Source organism: Sphaeramia orbicularis, chromosome 7 (assembly GCF_902148855.1).
Source record: "Sphaeramia orbicularis chromosome 7, fSphaOr1.1, whole genome shotgun sequence".
NCBI classification, from domain to species: Eukaryota; Metazoa; Chordata; class Actinopteri; order Kurtiformes; family Apogonidae; genus Sphaeramia; species Sphaeramia orbicularis.
Window position 1 is genome coordinate 19,330,036 of NC_043963.1, and position 18,144 is coordinate 19,348,179.

General features: G+C 36.7%; 3 protein-coding genes across 4 annotated transcripts in view; all 3 read right to left on the reverse strand.

Moving 5' to 3' along the window:
• Positions 1–12,051, reverse strand: part of LOC115422567 (uncharacterized) — a 109,355-nt gene extending 97,304 nt beyond the window's left edge. The window contains exons 1-6 of one of the 2 annotated variants that reach the window (XM_030138946.1): positions 11,848–12,051; positions 11,725–11,775; positions 10,798–10,863; positions 10,211–10,294; positions 9,826–9,957; positions 8,850–9,735 (exon numbers count right to left, since the gene is read on the reverse strand). In XM_030138946.1, the coding sequence (XP_029994806.1) occupies positions 9,452–9,735; positions 9,826–9,957; positions 10,211–10,294; positions 10,798–10,863; positions 11,725–11,775; positions 11,848–12,040 (810 nt within the window). In that variant the 5' untranslated portion in view covers positions 12,041–12,051 and the 3' untranslated portion in view covers positions 8,850–9,451. Of the gene's footprint in view, positions 1–8,849; positions 9,736–9,825; positions 9,958–10,210; positions 10,295–10,797; positions 10,864–11,724; positions 11,776–11,847 lie in introns of those variants that run through there. The other variant, XM_030138947.1, reaches the window with a different exon arrangement.
• LOC115422569 (complement C1q-like protein 4) lies at positions 937–8,476 on the reverse strand. The gene is made up of 5 exons (XM_030138950.1): positions 8,270–8,476; positions 5,237–5,308; positions 4,262–4,345; positions 2,046–2,177; positions 937–1,954 (listed from the first exon to the last, which is right to left on the reverse strand). Exons 1-5 carry the CDS (start codon positions 8,472–8,474, stop codon positions 1,671–1,673), a joined length of 777 nt encoding a protein of 258 aa, XP_029994810.1. The 5' UTR covers positions 8,475–8,476; the 3' UTR covers positions 937–1,670.
• Positions 12,052–12,542: 491 nt separating the features above from the next.
• On the reverse strand, positions 12,543–17,536 carry LOC115422112 (complement C1q-like protein 2). The gene is made up of 4 exons (XM_030138185.1): positions 17,344–17,536; positions 16,521–16,592; positions 13,596–13,727; positions 12,543–13,497 (listed from the first exon to the last, which is right to left on the reverse strand). The coding sequence occupies exons 1-4, from the start codon at positions 17,534–17,536 to the stop codon at positions 13,214–13,216; spliced, it is 681 nt and encodes a 226-aa protein (XP_029994045.1). The 3' UTR covers positions 12,543–13,213.
• Between the last annotated feature and the right edge of the window lie 608 nt (positions 17,537–18,144).

The following is an 18,144-nucleotide window of genomic DNA, read 5'->3' on the forward strand; positions in this document are numbered from 1 at the left end:
GAATGGGATCCAGATCCACTCATTGCCATCATTGGGTCTTCTAGCGCTTTCCCATCAGCCAATAAATATGAGAAAGTTGCTGTTTTGTTTGGTATGGTGATTGGTAAAAAGTTGATCCTGAGAGTGTGGAAGAAGGACTCAGTGCTCACATTTGACCTTTGGATGGGGGAAGTAGCAAACACACTACATTCAGAAAGACTAAGGCATTATAATGAGGCGAAGTGTTTGACCAGATATGGGACCCTGTGTTAAAAGGTTTTCAATGAGGTGACTGATGTGAGTGACTGATCTTGTTGTTTTCTGCATTACATACACTTTTCTTTCTTTTATTTGATCTACGATTACTAATTTGTAGCATATTAATTTATTGTTGTCCGGACTGTGTTGCTGTAAATTAATTGATGTGTGGGACGGGGGTGGGGCTGTTTTATGTTTGTTTTTTTTGTAACAATGACAAAATGAATTAAAAAAAAAAATGTTTACTTATATAGCGACGTGCATTGTGGGGAGCTGCATGCGGCTGCATTATGGCTGCAGCGGCAACAAACACGGAAACGGCTTCATTGCATCTTTCTACTGCAGCTGCTCATAGCTCCGCTTCTCACAATGCACATTGTGACAAATTTCTGAAAATGCCCGAGTTACCTACTGACTCTGTTTGTAAACACATGGATTGTTTATGATGGAGTACACTTCGAAAATTGTTCACCGTGAGGGAAGAGATTCAGGTGTGTAATCACAGAAAGACTTACAGATTTGTGATACGTAGGCTATGACTGGACTTACAGATTTGAGGAAAAAATTGGTGATGAAAGTCATACGCAGCTTTAAATCAAGGAGTCATAACCACAAAATCAAGTGCAATAATATGCTCATAGCTTTATTGTAATAAAAGACAATAATAAAAGTCATACTATTCACACAACACATACAGGCTGCTGTTGGTATGATAATATGTCTTTGAGCTTTTATGAAACACACATCACACATATGAGACACATCAGAAGATTATGTTTATTCTTCTATAAGTAAAAACAGTCCAGTAAGTGAGAGACTTCCTGTAATTTTGAGAAAAAGCCTTAAAAAATTTAAACACAACCAATGATTGATTATAAAGTATTCTATAAACCCTGGAATTGTTCATGTTGATCAAAATCTGTTTTAGGAAATGAAGTCAAAACAAACAGAAAAAGAACCATCAGACAGTGAATGTGGAGTGGTTTAGAACTGGTCAAACAAACAACATGTAAAGAGATTGTGTCACTGATCTGAACATTTTAGAATGTTTCAAATAAAGCAAGTATTAAAGATTCCCTTCAAACACAACAATAACTCAAGTTTCCCTTTAAATCAAGACGTAGCAGCACTGGTTTATCATCCAGATTTCATATATAACAGATGAAATTACTTTCATCAGTAAATGCTGACACACTGCTGCCGTGTCAACATGTTCAACTAAAGTTTAAGAGGTACTGACTGTAATGAACGTCTACAACCAAATACTTACAGTAATGAAACAGAACTGGAATATCTACAATCTGACTGTTGTCTCTGAGGCCTGTGAGCATTTTCAGTGTAATACCACTGAAATATGTCAAATATCTACTAAAAGGAATAAAAAGGTGAAAATGAAAACAAATAAAGAAGATTAAAAGACATATGTTTTCCTTTCACATGGTGAACAGTAGATGACCGCTGAAGGTGGTGTGGTGATTTGCATCGTCATAGATTTTTGTGTGATACCAGTGAAGCAAAAACACAACATCTCCTTCCTCTAGCATCAGTGTGGCCCCATTGGAAGACTTTCCATAATAGGATGGCTGATGCTCATATGCGATAAAAATATGATGTCCGTTCTTGACCAACATAGCACCAGATCCACGTGAAGAGTGTCCATGTCCACCAATGTGGAGCTCAAAGTGGTAGGCTCCTTTCACCGGTGCAGTGAAAAAACCTGCAGGATATTTTTTATCAGTAAAAGCGAACAGAGGCTGTTTCAGCGTCAACATGAGCAAAAGTCTTATTGAGTGTGTGAGTCCAGGTACCTGTGTTTGGGTTGTAGGCATTTCCAATGTTTGTGACGACATTTCTGAAGATCAGAGGTACATTTGTATTATATGGTCCTAGAGTTCTTGACCCTGAAGCCAACAGAGAGGCTGAGAAAGCCACCTGTTTGACTGACAGAGAAAGGCAGAAACACAACTTGTTAAACATGAATTTATATATTGGTATATATTAGTGCTGTCAAATGATTGAAATTTTTTAATCAGATTAATCACAGGGTTGCTGTGGATTAAGTTTGATTAATCACAATTAAATATCCCTCATTTTTAATGTATATTAATCAAGTTTCATTTTCCATGAGCAAACAGACTCAAGAAAGAAGGGAATATATATGTACGACCTTCAACAGTTTCAACAAAACAACTGTAAACAACTGTTTCGTCTTGGATTTTTTTTTTGTCCTCATATTTCCATCCAGAAGGCCAGTGTGCTGTTTAGTGTCTTCCATCTTTATAGGTTGGTTCTGCTGCCTTTCACCACTGGATCAACTGCCCATTTGCACATGCGCAACGCTAACTCTACTTGGAAAAACTGATAATCTCTTGCAGCGCATTTCGGGCAGAGTCATTCTGTGCTGCAGATGGGTTAATTGCGTAAAATTTTTTTTAAAAAATCAGATTAATCATAATGATGGATTAATCTGATTTAAAAAATTTCTGTGATGTATGGATGAATATACACTACCGGTCAAAAGTTTTAGAACACCCCAATTTTTCCAGAATTTCATTGAAAATGATGCAGTTCAATGTCTCAGTGTACTCTGAAATTAAAGCATAGAACAAATGAACAACTGAAGTTAAAAAAGAAATCATGGAATCGATGGAGAAACCAAAATGTATTCTAAACTTTTGACTCATCAAAGTAGCCACCTTTGGCAGATATAACAGTTGAACACACTCGTGGCATTCTTTCTACAATGGAAATCAAATATTCTTCAGAAAGTTCTTCCCAACTCTGTTGCCGAAGTTCCATAAATGTGTTGCACTTGTAGGTTGCTTTGCTTTCACTCTTCTGTCCAGTTCATCCCAAACCAGCTCCATGGGGTTTAAGTCTGGAGACTGTGCTGGACACTCCATGTTTTCAAGCAACCATCACACTTCCTCCTCCATGTTTGACAGTTGATGTCACACACTGAAGAACCATCCTTTCACCTACTCGACAGCGTACATGAGTCCTGCGGGATGAACCGAAGATTTCACATTTTGATTCATCAGTCCATAACACCTTCTTCCAGTCTTCAGTAGTCCACTGGTGGTGTTTCATGGCCCAGGGAAGCCTCTTTTTCTTATTCTGAAGTCTCAGCAGTGGCTTTCTTGCTGCAACTCGACCCATCAAACCTGCAACTGGAAGTCTTCTGTTCACAGTTGAAGCTGAGACTTGCTTACTACGACCACTACTGAGCTGTGCTTGAAGCTGTTTTCCTGTGAGTCGCCTATCACTCCAGCTGTTGACTGTCATAAACTTGTCTTCTGATTCTGTTGTGGCTTTGGCTCTTCCAGACCTCTTCCTGTCAGCATTTCCCCAGTTTCTGAGTGCCTTTGGATGGTGAAGGAAACTGGACTTCCTGACACCTGGACTTTCTTGGCAATTTCTCTGTAGGACAGACCTACATTTTTCAGTGTTATGATGGTCTGTCTCTCTTCTATCATTAATTGCCTTTTCCTCTTTTTCATTTTTATAGTAACACACTACTTTCTGCAGTGCAATACTGTTCAAATAATGATCACAACAGTATGGTACCAAAGTGTGTTCCAACACTACTTTTATGCAGACACAGGGAGTTGGAAGGAATTCAGAAACAATGGAACACCTGTAGGAATTGGTAGCACCAACTTTCGAGGCTTGATCAACCTCCATTGCTGCAGAACTGCTTTAAGTTGTTAACCCATTTCTTGTACACCTTTTTGTATAATTCTGAAATGTACATTATTTTTCAGTTTTGTTTAACCATACCTTTTTTTTTTGTTTTTTTTTTACCTCTGGCAGTTCACCGCTTACCTTTGTACCATTTCAAGCTGTTCATTGGACTTGAACTGCTTGAATTTCAATACAAAACTGGAAAAATTGAGGTGTTCTAAAACCGGTGTTCTCCTTTGACCGGTAGTGTGTGTGTGTGTGTGTGTGTGTATACATATATATATATATATATATATATATTCATCCATACATCAGAAAAGTTGTGTGTGACTAATCTTACCTTCCCAGTCTCTCCTGAGAGCCTTCACTTGGTTTTCAGTGACATTTGTCCTCACTTTAATTGTGTTCAGTTCTTCAGCTTGTGCTGAAATTGGAAAAAAAAGTATTTTGATGAATTGAAATGTTCTAAAAGTAGCAGAACATTACTGTAAACATATTCAACATGTTTAGCATTAATGGTTGGAGAAAATGTGTCCGAGGTATAAACAAAAGACATCCTCAACATCTCTTTTATCTCAAATACATAATTTTCACATAGCACTATTTGCAGCTTTTACACACTGCTGCCTATAAGGTTGGAATAATTCTGCTTTACTTCCTACTTGTACACATCCGTGACTATCTTTGACCTGGTACAATTATTACACACTGACTCCCAGTTACACTTTATCAAGAATAAATCACAATGTCATTACATGTGAAGAGATAAAAATATTTTATTCCAACTTTATGGACTATGGTGTCACGGAAAAAATTATTAGACCATCAAAAGTCATCAGAAACAATGGTTATGCCAAAAAACAAATAAACAAACAAACAAAAAACTATGGTTATGCAATCAAGTACTAACTCCTGTGTGTATCATGTGACTAAAACGGACAGAAAAGTAACATGGAATTCCTAAAAGCACTGTTTTTGTCAGTACAATGCCATAGATATTGATGTAAGAACTGAAGTGATTTTGGTTATTTTCAAGAAAACCATGGAAAATGGATGGATATCAGCTCTGAAATTAAACTCTTATGAGATATTTTTGTTGCTATCATTATGTTTGTCTAAACAAATGTACTTTTAGTTGTACCAGGCGTTAAAATGAACAAGAAATTGAAGAAAACAAGGGTGGTCTAATATTTTTTTCCGCAGCTGTATACAGCCATATGAACTGTGGTAGAATGATATCCCAAATATAGTCAGTCAGAATCAGTAGTATCACTCATACGTTTGTAGTAATTTTCAGTATTAATCATCAGCATACCTTTTGCCTGCTGCTTCAGTTTGTCCACTTCAGCCTTTTGCGCTTCCAGATCTCTCAGTTTGGCTGCCTGTGCTAAAAAAGGATTATATAATAACATTAATCAGGCCTATAAATTGCTTTAAAATGTTATAAAATCTACTATTAATAAAGCAGCATTGCCTTTTTCTTCTCTTATAAAGTGACATACTACTTTACCATCATTCTGTTCTGTTCTGCCTCTTTTCTTCTTATAATATCTCTAATCTAATAACAATAATGATCAAATTTATTGTAAATTCATTTTTTTTATGTGTAGCCTACCCATTTCAGTTAAGCAACAATTAAAAGCAATGACAGAAAAAATATATTGTTACAACACTTGGAGATGGACTGAAACTGTTGTATTGGGTTAGGGTTAGGGTCTTCACCATCTTCGTCTTCCTTTTTCTCCCCCCTTCATTCTCTCCTTCTCTCTTCCCCCTTTCTTCTCTTTCCCCCTGTTCCTTCATGTCAGGCCCAGCATCGAGATGTGGTTCAATGAAATTCAAAATAAAGACAGCAGAATTTCAAGGGGACCCTCATATACTTTATTAAGTATAGGGTCAGCTTTAAGAATAATAATCATTATGAGAAGAAGACAGGCTGATCCAGTGGGACTAATTTCTGTGTAGATCTTTTAATGTCAAACACATACGTACAGGGTGGGGAAGCAAAATTTACAATATTTTGAGGCAGGGATTGAAAGACAGTGTATGACCTATTAGTTGATTGAAAATCATGAGAATTTATTTGCCACAAGAAAATTGACATAATAGAAAATGTTTTTATTCTATGTGTCCTCCTTCTTTCTCAATAACTGCCTTCACACGCTTCCTGAAACTTGCGCAAGTGTTCCTCAAATATTTGGGTGACAACTTCTCCCATTCTTTAATAGTATCTTCCAGACTTTCTCGTAATAGTTTTGCTCATAGTCATTCTCTTCTTTGCATTCTAAACAGTCTTTATGGACACTCCAACTATTTTTGAAATCTCCTTTGGTGTGACGAGTGCATTCAGCAAATCACACACTCTTTGACGTTTGCTTTCCTGATTACTCATATGGGCAAAAGTTTGTGAAAAGGTATGGATAATAGTGTTAGGTATGATTATGACATCAATGTATGTTTGGTTTCAAAGCAACTGACGTAGTGCCTGCTGAGAAAAAAACAACTAAATGTTCATTGTAAATTTTGCTTCCCCACCCTGTACATATAAGTGTATAAGTCTGACTGACTCAACCTGTTTCTGCAATCCAAGCAAAATGCAATGTTAACATTTTGCAACTTTGAAGAGATGGGCAAAAGAAGAGGAAAGTACAGTTGTTGAATTGCAAGAGTTTATAATGAGGCCTTCAGATACTGCTTGGCCTCAAGGGTTTTAGTTAGGAATGTGGAAACACGAACTTTAAGATTTACATGACACTTGTGTCACAGTAAAAACAGTAGAGGAAGACCAGGAAGTACACTGAACCACATGGCTTACTGGAAGACATTCACAAAACAACAAACATGATTTGACATTAAACCAAATACTTGAGTGGGTGTGGATTTGCTGCTCTGTGTCCCTGCCCCATACCTGTATCTTTTAGAATTTGAGATCCTATTATAAACCGCTGTTGATTACTCAGCAAAGAATGACAGGGACAGATAATTGTAATAATGTTGTCTTTGTTAAACAAGCGTTACATTTGGCATGCGCATTAATCACAGTTTGCCATTTACCAAAAGGTTACCCATAGTGAAAATATGTAAATAGAGACTATTGCAAGACACGTTTTTGAACCACACTCCAGAAGGTCTCCAGAACTTGATGGACCAGTTCTCCAACTCATGCAAGGAGTTTTCCCTAACCATTAGTGTCAAGAAAAGTGAAATCATCCCTCAACATGCATCTGCTCCACCGGCTACAGGGGTAAACAACACCACTTTCAATGTAGTTGACCGCTTCACTTACTCAGGCTCAACAATCACCATCAACCTGTCTTTGGATACAGAAATTAACATCCACATTGGCAAGGCTGCTACTATTCTAAATCAACAAAAGTCTGGGAAAACAAGAACCAAGATGAAGATAAGGGTCTACCAAGCTTGTATCCTCACAACACTGCTGTATGACTGCAAGACACTGACGACATATGCCAGATATGAGAAGAGGCTAAACTTATTCCAACTAAGATGTCTCTGCAAGATTCTGGGTATCACCTGGAAAGACAAGGTGTTTAACAGTGAAGTACTGCACAGAGCCAGACCAACAACCATACACTCACTGCTGAGCAAAAGAAGACTGAGGTGGCTGGGACATGGGCATTATACGGAAGCTGGCAGAATCCCAAAATACCTACTGTCTGGCCATCTGGAACAAGGTTCACACCCTAGGAGCTGCTCCTGCCTCAGATTTAGGGACCTTTGCAAAATAGACTGTCAGTCTACCACAATTTCCACTGACACCTGGGGAATGATGGCCAAAGATCAGTGTGGTTGGAGGCAGGCTGTGAAGGCTGGTGTCAAGAGAGCTGAGAGGAACAAGTTTGAATCTTATGATAAGAAAAGAGATCGGAGATATTGGCAGGCTCTGATAGCACCTAGTGACTTTGTATTCTGATGCACTGACTACAAGTGGGTCTGCCATTCCCAAACGATGCTTTTCTGTCACCAAGTCTGCTGTGACACAAGATGCAACCCATCGTCTTCTTGAAATGTTATGGTTCATACAGTTTTATGCAGAAATGAGGGCCCTTCTTGGAAAACAGCATAATTAGGTGATTTTTGTTTTTAACTGAAATAGGTAAACAAGTTTAGAATATGGAATAAAACAACAATATTGCCTGCAACGTTAATGCATATGCTGCTTTTTACCTCCTAACTTTAAAAAAAAAAAGGAAAATAAATAAATACAGCACCATGGCATGAACAAAATTTCCTACGTCTTGGATTTTTTTTCCTGAGCTGAAAATAAATAATGCAATTAGACTTTTTTTTGTAAATCAAGTTTGCATAAGCTCACATTCTTCCTTACCTTCATTTTCTTTCTGTAAGTACATTATTTCAACGCTCTGTTTAGCGAGCATGGCGGTCATCTCTCTCAGCACAGAGTGGATGTCTTTCTCATTTTCATCTTCTTTTCCATGTTGATTTATTTTTTTGGCAGGTGCCGTTTCAGTCTGAACCGTGGAAAGCCAGCAGATCAGCAGGAACAGTGTGAAAAGCATCTTGCTCTCCATTGTCTGTGTGTGATTCTGTGTTGTTAGTGTGCTACCCCCTGCCTTAAATAGTGTTTGTCTGCATTACTGCATGATGAGTAATGACAAGATATTTTTCATTCTTGGCTTTCATCATCAATCCATCACTCTTGTAATAATATAACAAACCTCATATGTAGCTGCAGTCACCTGTGTTATTGATGCAAACTTAACAGTTTGACTTTCCTCACTGACATTAGCAGATTTCCTTGAAAAGTAAAAGCAAAAGAAGTTTTTTTATGAACATAAAAGTGTAAGATGTAGGAGATAATATAGCACTGACACACATCACATTGTCTTTAAATAAAGGAGTAATAACCAGAAAATCAAATGCAGTAATATGCTCAAGATTTTATTGAAATAAACGAGAATAATAAAAGTCATACTATTCACACAACACACACAGGCTGCTGTTGGTATGATAATATGTCTGAGCTTTTATGAAACACACATCACACATATGAGACACATCAGAAGATTATGTTTATTCTTGTATAAGTAAAAACAGTCCAGTAAGTGAGAGAATTCCCATGATTTTAAGAAAAAGCCTTAAAAAATTTAAATATGACCAACGATTATAAGGTATTATATAAACACAGGAATTTTTCATGTTGATTAAAATCTATTTTAGGAAATAAAGTGAAACCAAACAGAAAAAGAAGCATCAGACAGTGAATGTGGAGTGGTTTAGAACTGGTTGGACAAACAACACGTCAATAGATTGTGTCACTGATCTGAACATTTTAGAATGTTTCAAATAAAGCAAGTATTAAAGATTCCCTTAAATTACGACAATAATGCAACTTTCAAGAATATCTGCAATCTGACTGTTGTCTCTGAAGCCTGTGAATATTTTCCGTGTAATACCACTCTCTTCCTTCAATTCCTGTCTGTCGCTCTGTCAAATATAATGTGAAAATAAAAACAAATAAAGCAGAGTAAAAACACATGTTTTCCTCTCACATGGTGAACAGTAGATGACCGCTGAAGGTGGTGTGGTGATTTACACTGTCAAAGATTTTTGAGTTAGGCCACTGACGCAAAAACACAACATCTCCAACCTCCAGTATCAGTGTGACTCCATTGGAAGAGGTTCCATAGTGTGATGACTGATGCTCATATGCAATAAAAATATGTTGTCCGTTCTTCACCAACACAGCACCAGATGCATGTGAAGCGTGTCCATGTGCAGCGATGTAGAACTCAAAGTGGTAGGCTCCTTTCACCGGTGCAATGAAAAAACCTGCAGGATATTTTTACCAGTAAAAGTGAACAGAGGCTGTTTCAGCGTCAACATGAGCAAAAGTCTTATTGAGTGTGTGAGTCCAGGTACCTGTGTTTGGGTTGTAGGCATTTCCAGTGTTTGTGACCACATATCTGAAGACCAGAGGTACATATGTATTATAGGGTCCTAGAGTTCCTGACCCTGAAGCCACCAGAGAGGCTGAGAAAGCCACCTGTTTGACTAAGAACAGAATGTCTTTTACTTAGAATAAATTCATTTTATACTTTAGTCTAAATTTAGTATTTTTTGCACTTGTGGTCCAAAGTTTTCAGAATGACACAAGTTTTGTTTTTTCAAAATTTGCTGCCTAAGTTCAAGAACAGTTACAAGTATTATATAGCTTTGAAAGACTTTTGTTGGCAAATAAATCCCACTTGAGTAAAGAATCCACTTGTGTCATTCCCAAACTTTTTTTCTTATATATAAGTCTTACCTTGTCCATCTCTCCTTAGAGCCTCCACCTGGTTTTCAGTGACATTTGATCTCTTTTTAATGGTGATCAGTTCTTCTGCATGTGCTGAAAATGAAAAAAGTAAACACACATTTTTTCACTGCATTTCCCAACCACATTTTGACAGTTTTCTACACCAGTAATTTACACATTTTAACTGAGGTGTCATGATCATCATCCAGAATGGAAAATCAAAAACTCATCCTAAAACTCTCTTACTTACATATTGTTGATCCACTGTCTCCAGTGCATTATATGCACCACATCAGTACGATGTGTGCCATCAGGACATCCACATGATACTGTTTACATTTCATTTATTTAGATACAGCTGTGACCAAAGGTTTTGTGCATCACAAGTCTGGTTTTCACAAAATTTTCTGCTTATGTTGTTTTTCTTTGATCATTTTCTATGTGTTTCTGAGGTACACTGAAGAACAATTATTGAACATTGTATAGTTTTGAAGACTTATTGACAAATAAGTCACATTTAAGCAAAGAATCCACTTGTGTCATTCCCATAACTTTTGGCCACAACTGCACATTTTGATCAGACGTCATCACAACACCTTGAAGCTGCTGTTTCATCCTGTCCACCTTCTGCATTTCCAGCTCCCTCAGTTTGTCTGCCTGCACTAAAAATAAGAAGAATTACATTATTAGACATTATTATGTAAACTGTCATTAAATATTTTCTGTTTATGGTATTTGTTAACCACTGATATTCCGAAGTATGAAGAAGGGGGGTGGGGTAGGGGGCATTATGGGCAGGCTAGACACAGATTGCAACAAAATCTAAAAATTAACTACATATTCAATTGTAAGGCCCTTTTTTTTTATTTATTTATTTTTATATTCATCACATTCTTTCACGAAGGTTTTTACAAATCTGTTTATATGTTTATGCATTAGGCAGATGCTTTTTTCCAAAGCGACTTACAGGGGAAAACCAATCAAATTACTCAGTCAATCAAATTTTATTTATATAGTGCCAGATTACAACAAAAAAGTTATCTCATGACACTTTATATATAGAGTTGGTCAAAACCAGACTCTAAGCCAATTTACAGAAACCCAACAGTTTATAATAGAGACTGTGTTAATTCCATGTGTTTATTGAAGGTGACTGCAAGTTCCATGATGCAATGGGTCCTTTCCCGCTAAAATATCTATGTTGTAACCAGTCCTGTGTACATTTAGAGGTAATATTAGAAATCATGCTTAGTTGTGCTTTATTTTGTTTAATATATGACATAAAATTAACCGTGTATGTTGAGACTCTGTTTATGTCTTTTCAATTCCACAATCACCAAATTATTTTTTGAGGGGTGTTTCAGTCTGTATAAGTAAAATATCAGAATAATGTTTTCCAGAGACATTCAAAAGACTTCCCATCCTTCCATGTGCACACTCTACTATTTATTCTACTGTTCTACTATAATACTATTTACAATTCTAATTAATTTACATAATTTTAGTAAAAATCAAAACAACACCTTGAATCGCTTCTTTCAGGTTGTCCACGTCTCTCAGTTTGGCTGCCTGAGCTGAAAATAAATAATACAATTAGACATTTTCTTTGTTAAAAAAAGTTTGCATAAGCTCACATTCTTCCTTACCTTCATTTTCTTTCTGTAAGTACATTATTTGAACGTTCTGTTTAGCGAGCGTGGCGGTCATCTCTCTCAGCACAGAGTGGATGTCTCTGTCATATTCATCTTCTTTTACGTGTTGAATTATTTTTTTGGCAGGTGTTGTTTCAGGCTGAACCGTGAAAAGCCAGCAGATCAGCAGGAACAGTGTGAAAAGCATCTTGCTCTCCATTGTCTGTGTGTGATTCTGTGTTGTTTGTGTGTTATTCACTGCCTTATATAGTGTGTGTCTGCATGACTGGATGATGAGCAATGATAAGGTATTTTTCGTTCTGGACTTCCATCATGAATCCATCACTCTTGTGATAATATCAAAAAAAAAAAAAAACTAATATGTAGCTGCAGTCACCTGTGTTACTGATGCAAACTTAGCAGTTTGACTTTCCTCACTGACATTAACACATTTCCTTTAAAAGTAAAAGCAACATGAATTTTTTTATGAACATAAAAGTGTAGGATGTAGGAGATAATATAGCACTGACACACATCACATTGTCTTTAAATAAAGGAGTCATGACCAAAAAATCAAATGCAATAATATACTCATGGCTTTATTGGAATACAAGAGAATAATAAAAGTCATACTAGTCACACAACACACACAGGCTGCTGTTGGTATGATAATATGTCTGAGCTTTTATGAAACACACATCACACATATGAGACACATCAGAAAATTATGTTTATTATTATAAGTAAAAACAGTCCAGTAAGTGAGACTTCCTATAATTTTGAGAAAAAGCCTTAAAAAAAATTTAAACACGACCAATGATTGATTATAAAGTATTCTATAAACACAGGAATTGTTCATGTTGATTAAACTCTATTTTAGGAAAAAGTGAAACCAAACAAAAAGAACCATCAGACAGTGAATGTGGAGTGGTTTAGAACTGGTTGGACAAACAACATGTAAATACATTGTGTCACTGATCTGAACATTTTAGAATGTTTCAAATAAAGCAAGTATTAAAGATTCCCTTCAAACACAACAATAACTCAAGTTTCCCTTTAAATCAAGACGTGGCAGCACTGGTTTATCATCCAGATTTCATATATAACAGATGAAATTACATCCATCAGTAAATGCTGACTCACTGCTGCCGTGTCAACATGTTCAACTAAAGTTTAAGAGGTATTGACTGTAACGAATGTCTACAACCAAATACTTACAGTAATGAAACAGAACTGGAATATCTACAATCTGACTGTTGTCTCTGAGGCCTGTGAGCATTTTCAGTGTAATACCACTGAAATATGTCAAATATCTACTGAAAGACAAAAAAGGTGAAAATGAAAACAAATAACCCCAGATTAAAAGACACATGTTTTCCTCTCACATGGTGAACAGTAGATGACCGCTGAAGGTGGTGTGGCAGTTTACACTGTCAAAAATTTTTGCTGTAGCCCGTTGACGTACATACACAACATCCCCAACCTCTAGTATCAGCGTGACTCCATTGGAAGAGCTTGACGTATGCGATGGCTGATGCTCATATGCAATAAAAATATGACGTCCATTCTTGAACAATATAGCACCAGATCCATGTGAAGCGTCTCCATACCCGTAGATGTAGAACTCAAAGTGGTAGGCTCCTTTCACCGGTGCAGTGAAAACACCTGCAGGATATTTTTTGTTGTGTAATGTGAGCATAGACTAGACTGTTTAAACATTCACATATGCAAAACTGAATTCATAAATGGTGGAGTCCAGGTACCTGTGTTTGGGTTGTAGGCATTTCCAATGTTTGTGATGACGTGTTTGAAGGCCAGTGTATATAGAGCACTGAATGGTCCAAAGTGTCTTTGCCCTGTGGCCACCAGAGAGGCTGAGAAAGCCACCTGTTTCACTGTCAGAGAAAGAGAAACAAATTGTTGAACCTGTAGTATATTTCAATAATGTATCCACCAGAATATTAGGAAAATGCACATGTATTCCTTATTTACATTTTTAAGGACAGAATCAAGACCTTATATCACTGTACCTTCAACATGACCAGACTGTTGTAGTGAGTTTCACCACTTTTAATATTGTTTTCTTTAGTTTTCATGTAGCAGTATTTACCATTGATAAATTGATATTATCAGTACCATGATGACCCAGTCTAAACTGTCTCTAATTCTCCTTTAAATAAGGAAACTAATACAGAAATCAGTGCAACTCTGTCTTTGTATAATCGTCTTTGAAAGACATTTACTGCCTTATGCTGGTTGGAATGGTCAAATCACTGTTGTGAGTCCAGTTAGAACTCCAAATAATGAGTGGTTGGTGATTTCTTGATATTTGATAATGTTGACTTAGATGTACAGTTGTTTTCTTCTTTTACAAGTTGAAGCCAGTGAGGTTCTTTCACGCACAAACTTCAAAGAATGGTGACAAACAAACTGTAAACTGAAGCTTTAAACAAACTTAGAACTGTAAACTCTGCTGCATCTATTGATGTCATCTCTCCTTTGTTCCTCTCCCAGGAGTCCTTGATATATATCAGAGTAGTGACACTTCCATAGACTCCTGTTGTCAAAGAAATATGCACCTTCTTCCAGGTCATGGAGGGGTCTATAGTTCCAAACATTGAGTGTAATAGTGATGTGACGTTCACGAATGAATCGAATCTTTTGAACGGCTGTTTGAAATGAACGATGGGAATCGAGTCTTTGTAAAGAGCCGTTCATTTTTTTTTTTTTTTTTTTTAGGAGGGAGTGTCTGATTGCCTGTCAATTTACCAACATACTGTTCTTGTTCTGAGAATTGCACTATAGTTCAGGTATATAAGTAATTGCAGTGATTAATCACTGTTGTGTTTTGTGCAGTTTTTTCCGTATGTTTACACACATGTATTGTTCTTGTTTTGAGGAGAATAAAATGTTATTTCATAAAAAAATGTTTTATTTTCTTCTTCATTTTTAGGCTACAGACTAGTCCACATAATGCACCGTGATGTTTTTGGTCCAGTTCCAGCATTTGCCTAATGTCACCTCTCATGTCATGGATTTAGCTCACACATTTGAACTAACTATTCTTTTTTACTGTAAGATAATATTCACTGCCGCGCCAATTAAACACCTTTAAAATGTAATGTCAATCATCACATGTTGCCTATTTAGTCATTAAAACATTGGTGTTTCAAAATAATGCAAAAAACATAAAAGAGTCAGTCTTTTGAACGGCTCTTTTTAGTGAACAGCTCCTGATGGAACGGCTCCCTTCAAAGAGCCAGAAGTCCCATCACTAGAGTGTAATGCCGTCGGATCACATTCATTTCTATTGCAGCTAATCTATTCATTCCAGTGCTAAGTTAATAAGATATGTCATCTTTCAAATTATCGAGTGTATTTCCTGTATTAGCGGACATTCATGTTGTAAATTCAGTTGTCTTTAGTTAGGGTTTGGGTTTGTACAAAGTTATACTGTATCTTTAACAACTGTTACATCGATATTCAGTTGTAGTCCTATGGTTTGCTAACGTGACTTGTCCAGCTGTGGAGATTTAACCACTATAACCACAAATTGTGGAACTTTTACGATGAGGTAACGTTAGTACAAATGTTGTTCTCAGTGGGTTTTATTTTAGTTGTTCTGCTGAACCTGGTGATGTTTGGTTTAGTTTATCAGCTGAGGTCATGTGCTAATTAGGAGGAGAGTTGCTGTAGAGCTGAGTTCTGCCAATAAAAGTTCATTAGAGTTATTATTCATGAGTTAAAGGAAGTGAAACTTCTGTAACTTGGCGTTTGTAAGATCTGACTCATCCTATAAGGATTCTGTTGAGTTTTGAGTTCTCTAAAGTTGAGTTTTTAATGAGTTTAGCGTCCATGCTAATGCTAACATGCTAGGTTAGCCGCTATGCTAGCTGCTGGTTAATGTCATATTGTGTGTGTTATCAGAGCAGAGCTTGGCAGACACACAGTGTTCACAGCTAACCACTGTTTTCTGCTTGGACCTCAGTCCTATAATAGTATAACTTAAAAATGGTAAATTGTCTATCTCCTTACCAGTACAGTACAAGTGTAAAATGAATGAACTGGTAAAGTTAGCACCACTCACGTATGTAGTCTATCCAAGCTAACAACAACCTTTCCCCCTAAAATTGAAGTTTTCAAAGTAATAAAGTCAGTCCTTTCAGAGGTCAACCCCACTACTCAGAAGTATAACACACACAACAGTACATACAGTAGTGACACAACAGTTGTGTGTGATTTATTTTCAGATTCACCATGCTAACTGCTGTTTCTGCCATTAATTAACATGGGAGCTCTTAGTTTGTTTGGAACTATTCAGGCTTACGTGAACCACGTGATCACTGGAGCGGCGACATCAAAGCGTGTCATAACTCTCTTTATATGGTTCTGCCTCTGCCCTCATATGCTGCTGACACTGATGGTCTAGGCTCCGCCCCTTAAAGGGCCGGCATGACAGTCTTTAGACTGCCTTTTCTACAGTCATGTCATTGTTCCGATATTATTGATATTATAATGTGTGAGTGTACTAGTGTGTGTGTGCATGTTGTTGTATGTTGAGGGTTCTGACCCATGTTGGGTGGGTTTGTGTGGGCAGGAGCCTCGACATGTTTCATTCATGTACAAATGTTCCTTTTTGTGATGGTCCACTGTTCGTATGTTCTATTAGAAGGAAATCAGTACAACACCTTGCAGCTGGGGTTTCAGTTTGTCCAACTCAGCCAACTTCTCCTCTGTTGTTTTCAGCTTTGCTGTTTGAGCTGAAACAGAATTATATATTCAGACACACATTATTTAAACTAATCAGACATGTTTAACCTTTGAAATGTTGCAGAAATGATGGTCCTTCATGGAAAACAGCGTAATTAAGTAATTTTTGTTTTTAACTGAAAATAGGTAAACATGTTATTTTTAGAATATGGAATAAAACAACAATATTACCAGCAACATTAATGCATATACTGCTTTTGACTTCCTAACTTTAGAAAAAAGGAAAATGAACAAGTACACCACTGTGGCATGAACAAAAGTTCACACGTCTTGTTTTTTGTTTTTTAGTTCTTACATGTTCAGATCATAATCCGCTCACTTGTGTCAGCAGTTGTCATTACATGACATAACATGCTTAGTTGTGATTAATTTTATTTAATGTATGAAATAAAATTAACCGTTTATGTTGAGACTGTTTCAAGTGACTCTGTTCACCAAATTATTTTAAAGGGTGCTTCAGTCTCTACAAGTAAAATAGCAGAATCATGTTTTCCAGAGACATTCAAAAGACTTCCCATCCTTCCATGTGCACACTGTACTATTTATACAACTGTTCTACTATAATACTATTTACAGTTCTTATTAATTTACATAATTTTAGTAAAAATCGACACAACAGCTTGAATCGCTTCTTTCAGGTTGTCCACGTCTCTCAGTTTGGCTGCCTGAGCTGAAAATAAATAATACAATTACACATTTTCTTTGTAAATAAAGTTTGCATGAGATCATGTTCTTCCTTACCTTCATTTTCTTTCTGTAAGTACATTATTTGAACTTCCTGTTTAGCGAGCGTGGCGGTCATCTCTCTCAGCACAGAGTGGATGTCTCTGTCATATTCATCTTCTTTTCCATGTTGAATTATTTTTTTGGCAGGTGTCATTTCAGGCTGAACCGTGGAAAGCCAGCAGATCAGCAGGAACAGTGTGAAAAGCATCTTGGTCTGCATTGTCTGTGTGTGATTCTGTGTTGTTAGTGTGTTATTCACTGCCTTATATAGTGTTTGTCTGCATTACTGGATGATGAGTAATGACAAGATGTTTTTCATTCTTGGCTTTCATCATCAGTCCATCACTCGTGTAATAATATAACAAACCTAATATGTAGCTGCAGTCACCTGTGTTATTGATGCAAACTTAGAAGCTTGACTTTCCTCAGTGACATTGGCAGATTTCCTTGAAAAGTAAAAGCAACATAAGTTTTTTTTATGAACATAAGAGTGTAGGATGTAGGAGATAATACAGCACTGACACACATCACATTGTGTTTAAATAAAGGAGTCATAACCAGAAAATCAAATGCAATAATATGCTCATGGTTTTATTGAAATAAACGAGAATAATAAAAGTCATACTATTCACACAACACATACAGGCTGCTGTTGGTATGATAATATGTCTTTGAGCTTTTATGAAACACACATCACACATATGAGACACATCACAAAGTAAAAACAGTCCAGTAAGTGAGAGACTTCCTATGATTTTGAGAAAAAGCCTTAAAAAATGTAAACATGACCAACGATTAAAAGGTGTTTTACAAACA

Bases quoted from the DNA above. Each gene is read 5' to 3' on its own strand.
- LOC115422569 (XM_030138950.1), bottom strand. From the start codon at position 8,474: ATGGAGAGCAAGATGCTTTTCACACTGTTCCTGCTGATCTGCTGGCTT. The intron at 2,178-4,261 runs GTAAGATTAGTC...TTTCTCTGTCAG, and splicing joins TCTCAGGAGAGACTGGGAAG to TCAAACAGGTGGCTTTCTCA. The intron at 1,955-2,045 runs GTACCTGGACTC...AATATCCTGCAG, and splicing joins TGCCTACAACCCAAACACAG to GTTTTTTCACTGCACCGGTG.
- LOC115422112 (XM_030138185.1), bottom strand. From the start codon at position 17,536: ATGCTTTTCACACTGTTCCTGCTGATCTGCTGGCTTTCCACGGTTCAG. The intron at 16,593-17,343 runs GTAAGGAAGAAC...ATTCTGTTTCAG, and splicing joins CTTACAGAAAGAAAATGAAG to CTCAAACAGCAAAGCTGAAA. The intron at 13,498-13,595 runs GTACCTGGACTC...AATATCCTGCAG, and splicing joins TGCCTACAACCCAAACACAG to GTGTTTTCACTGCACCGGTG.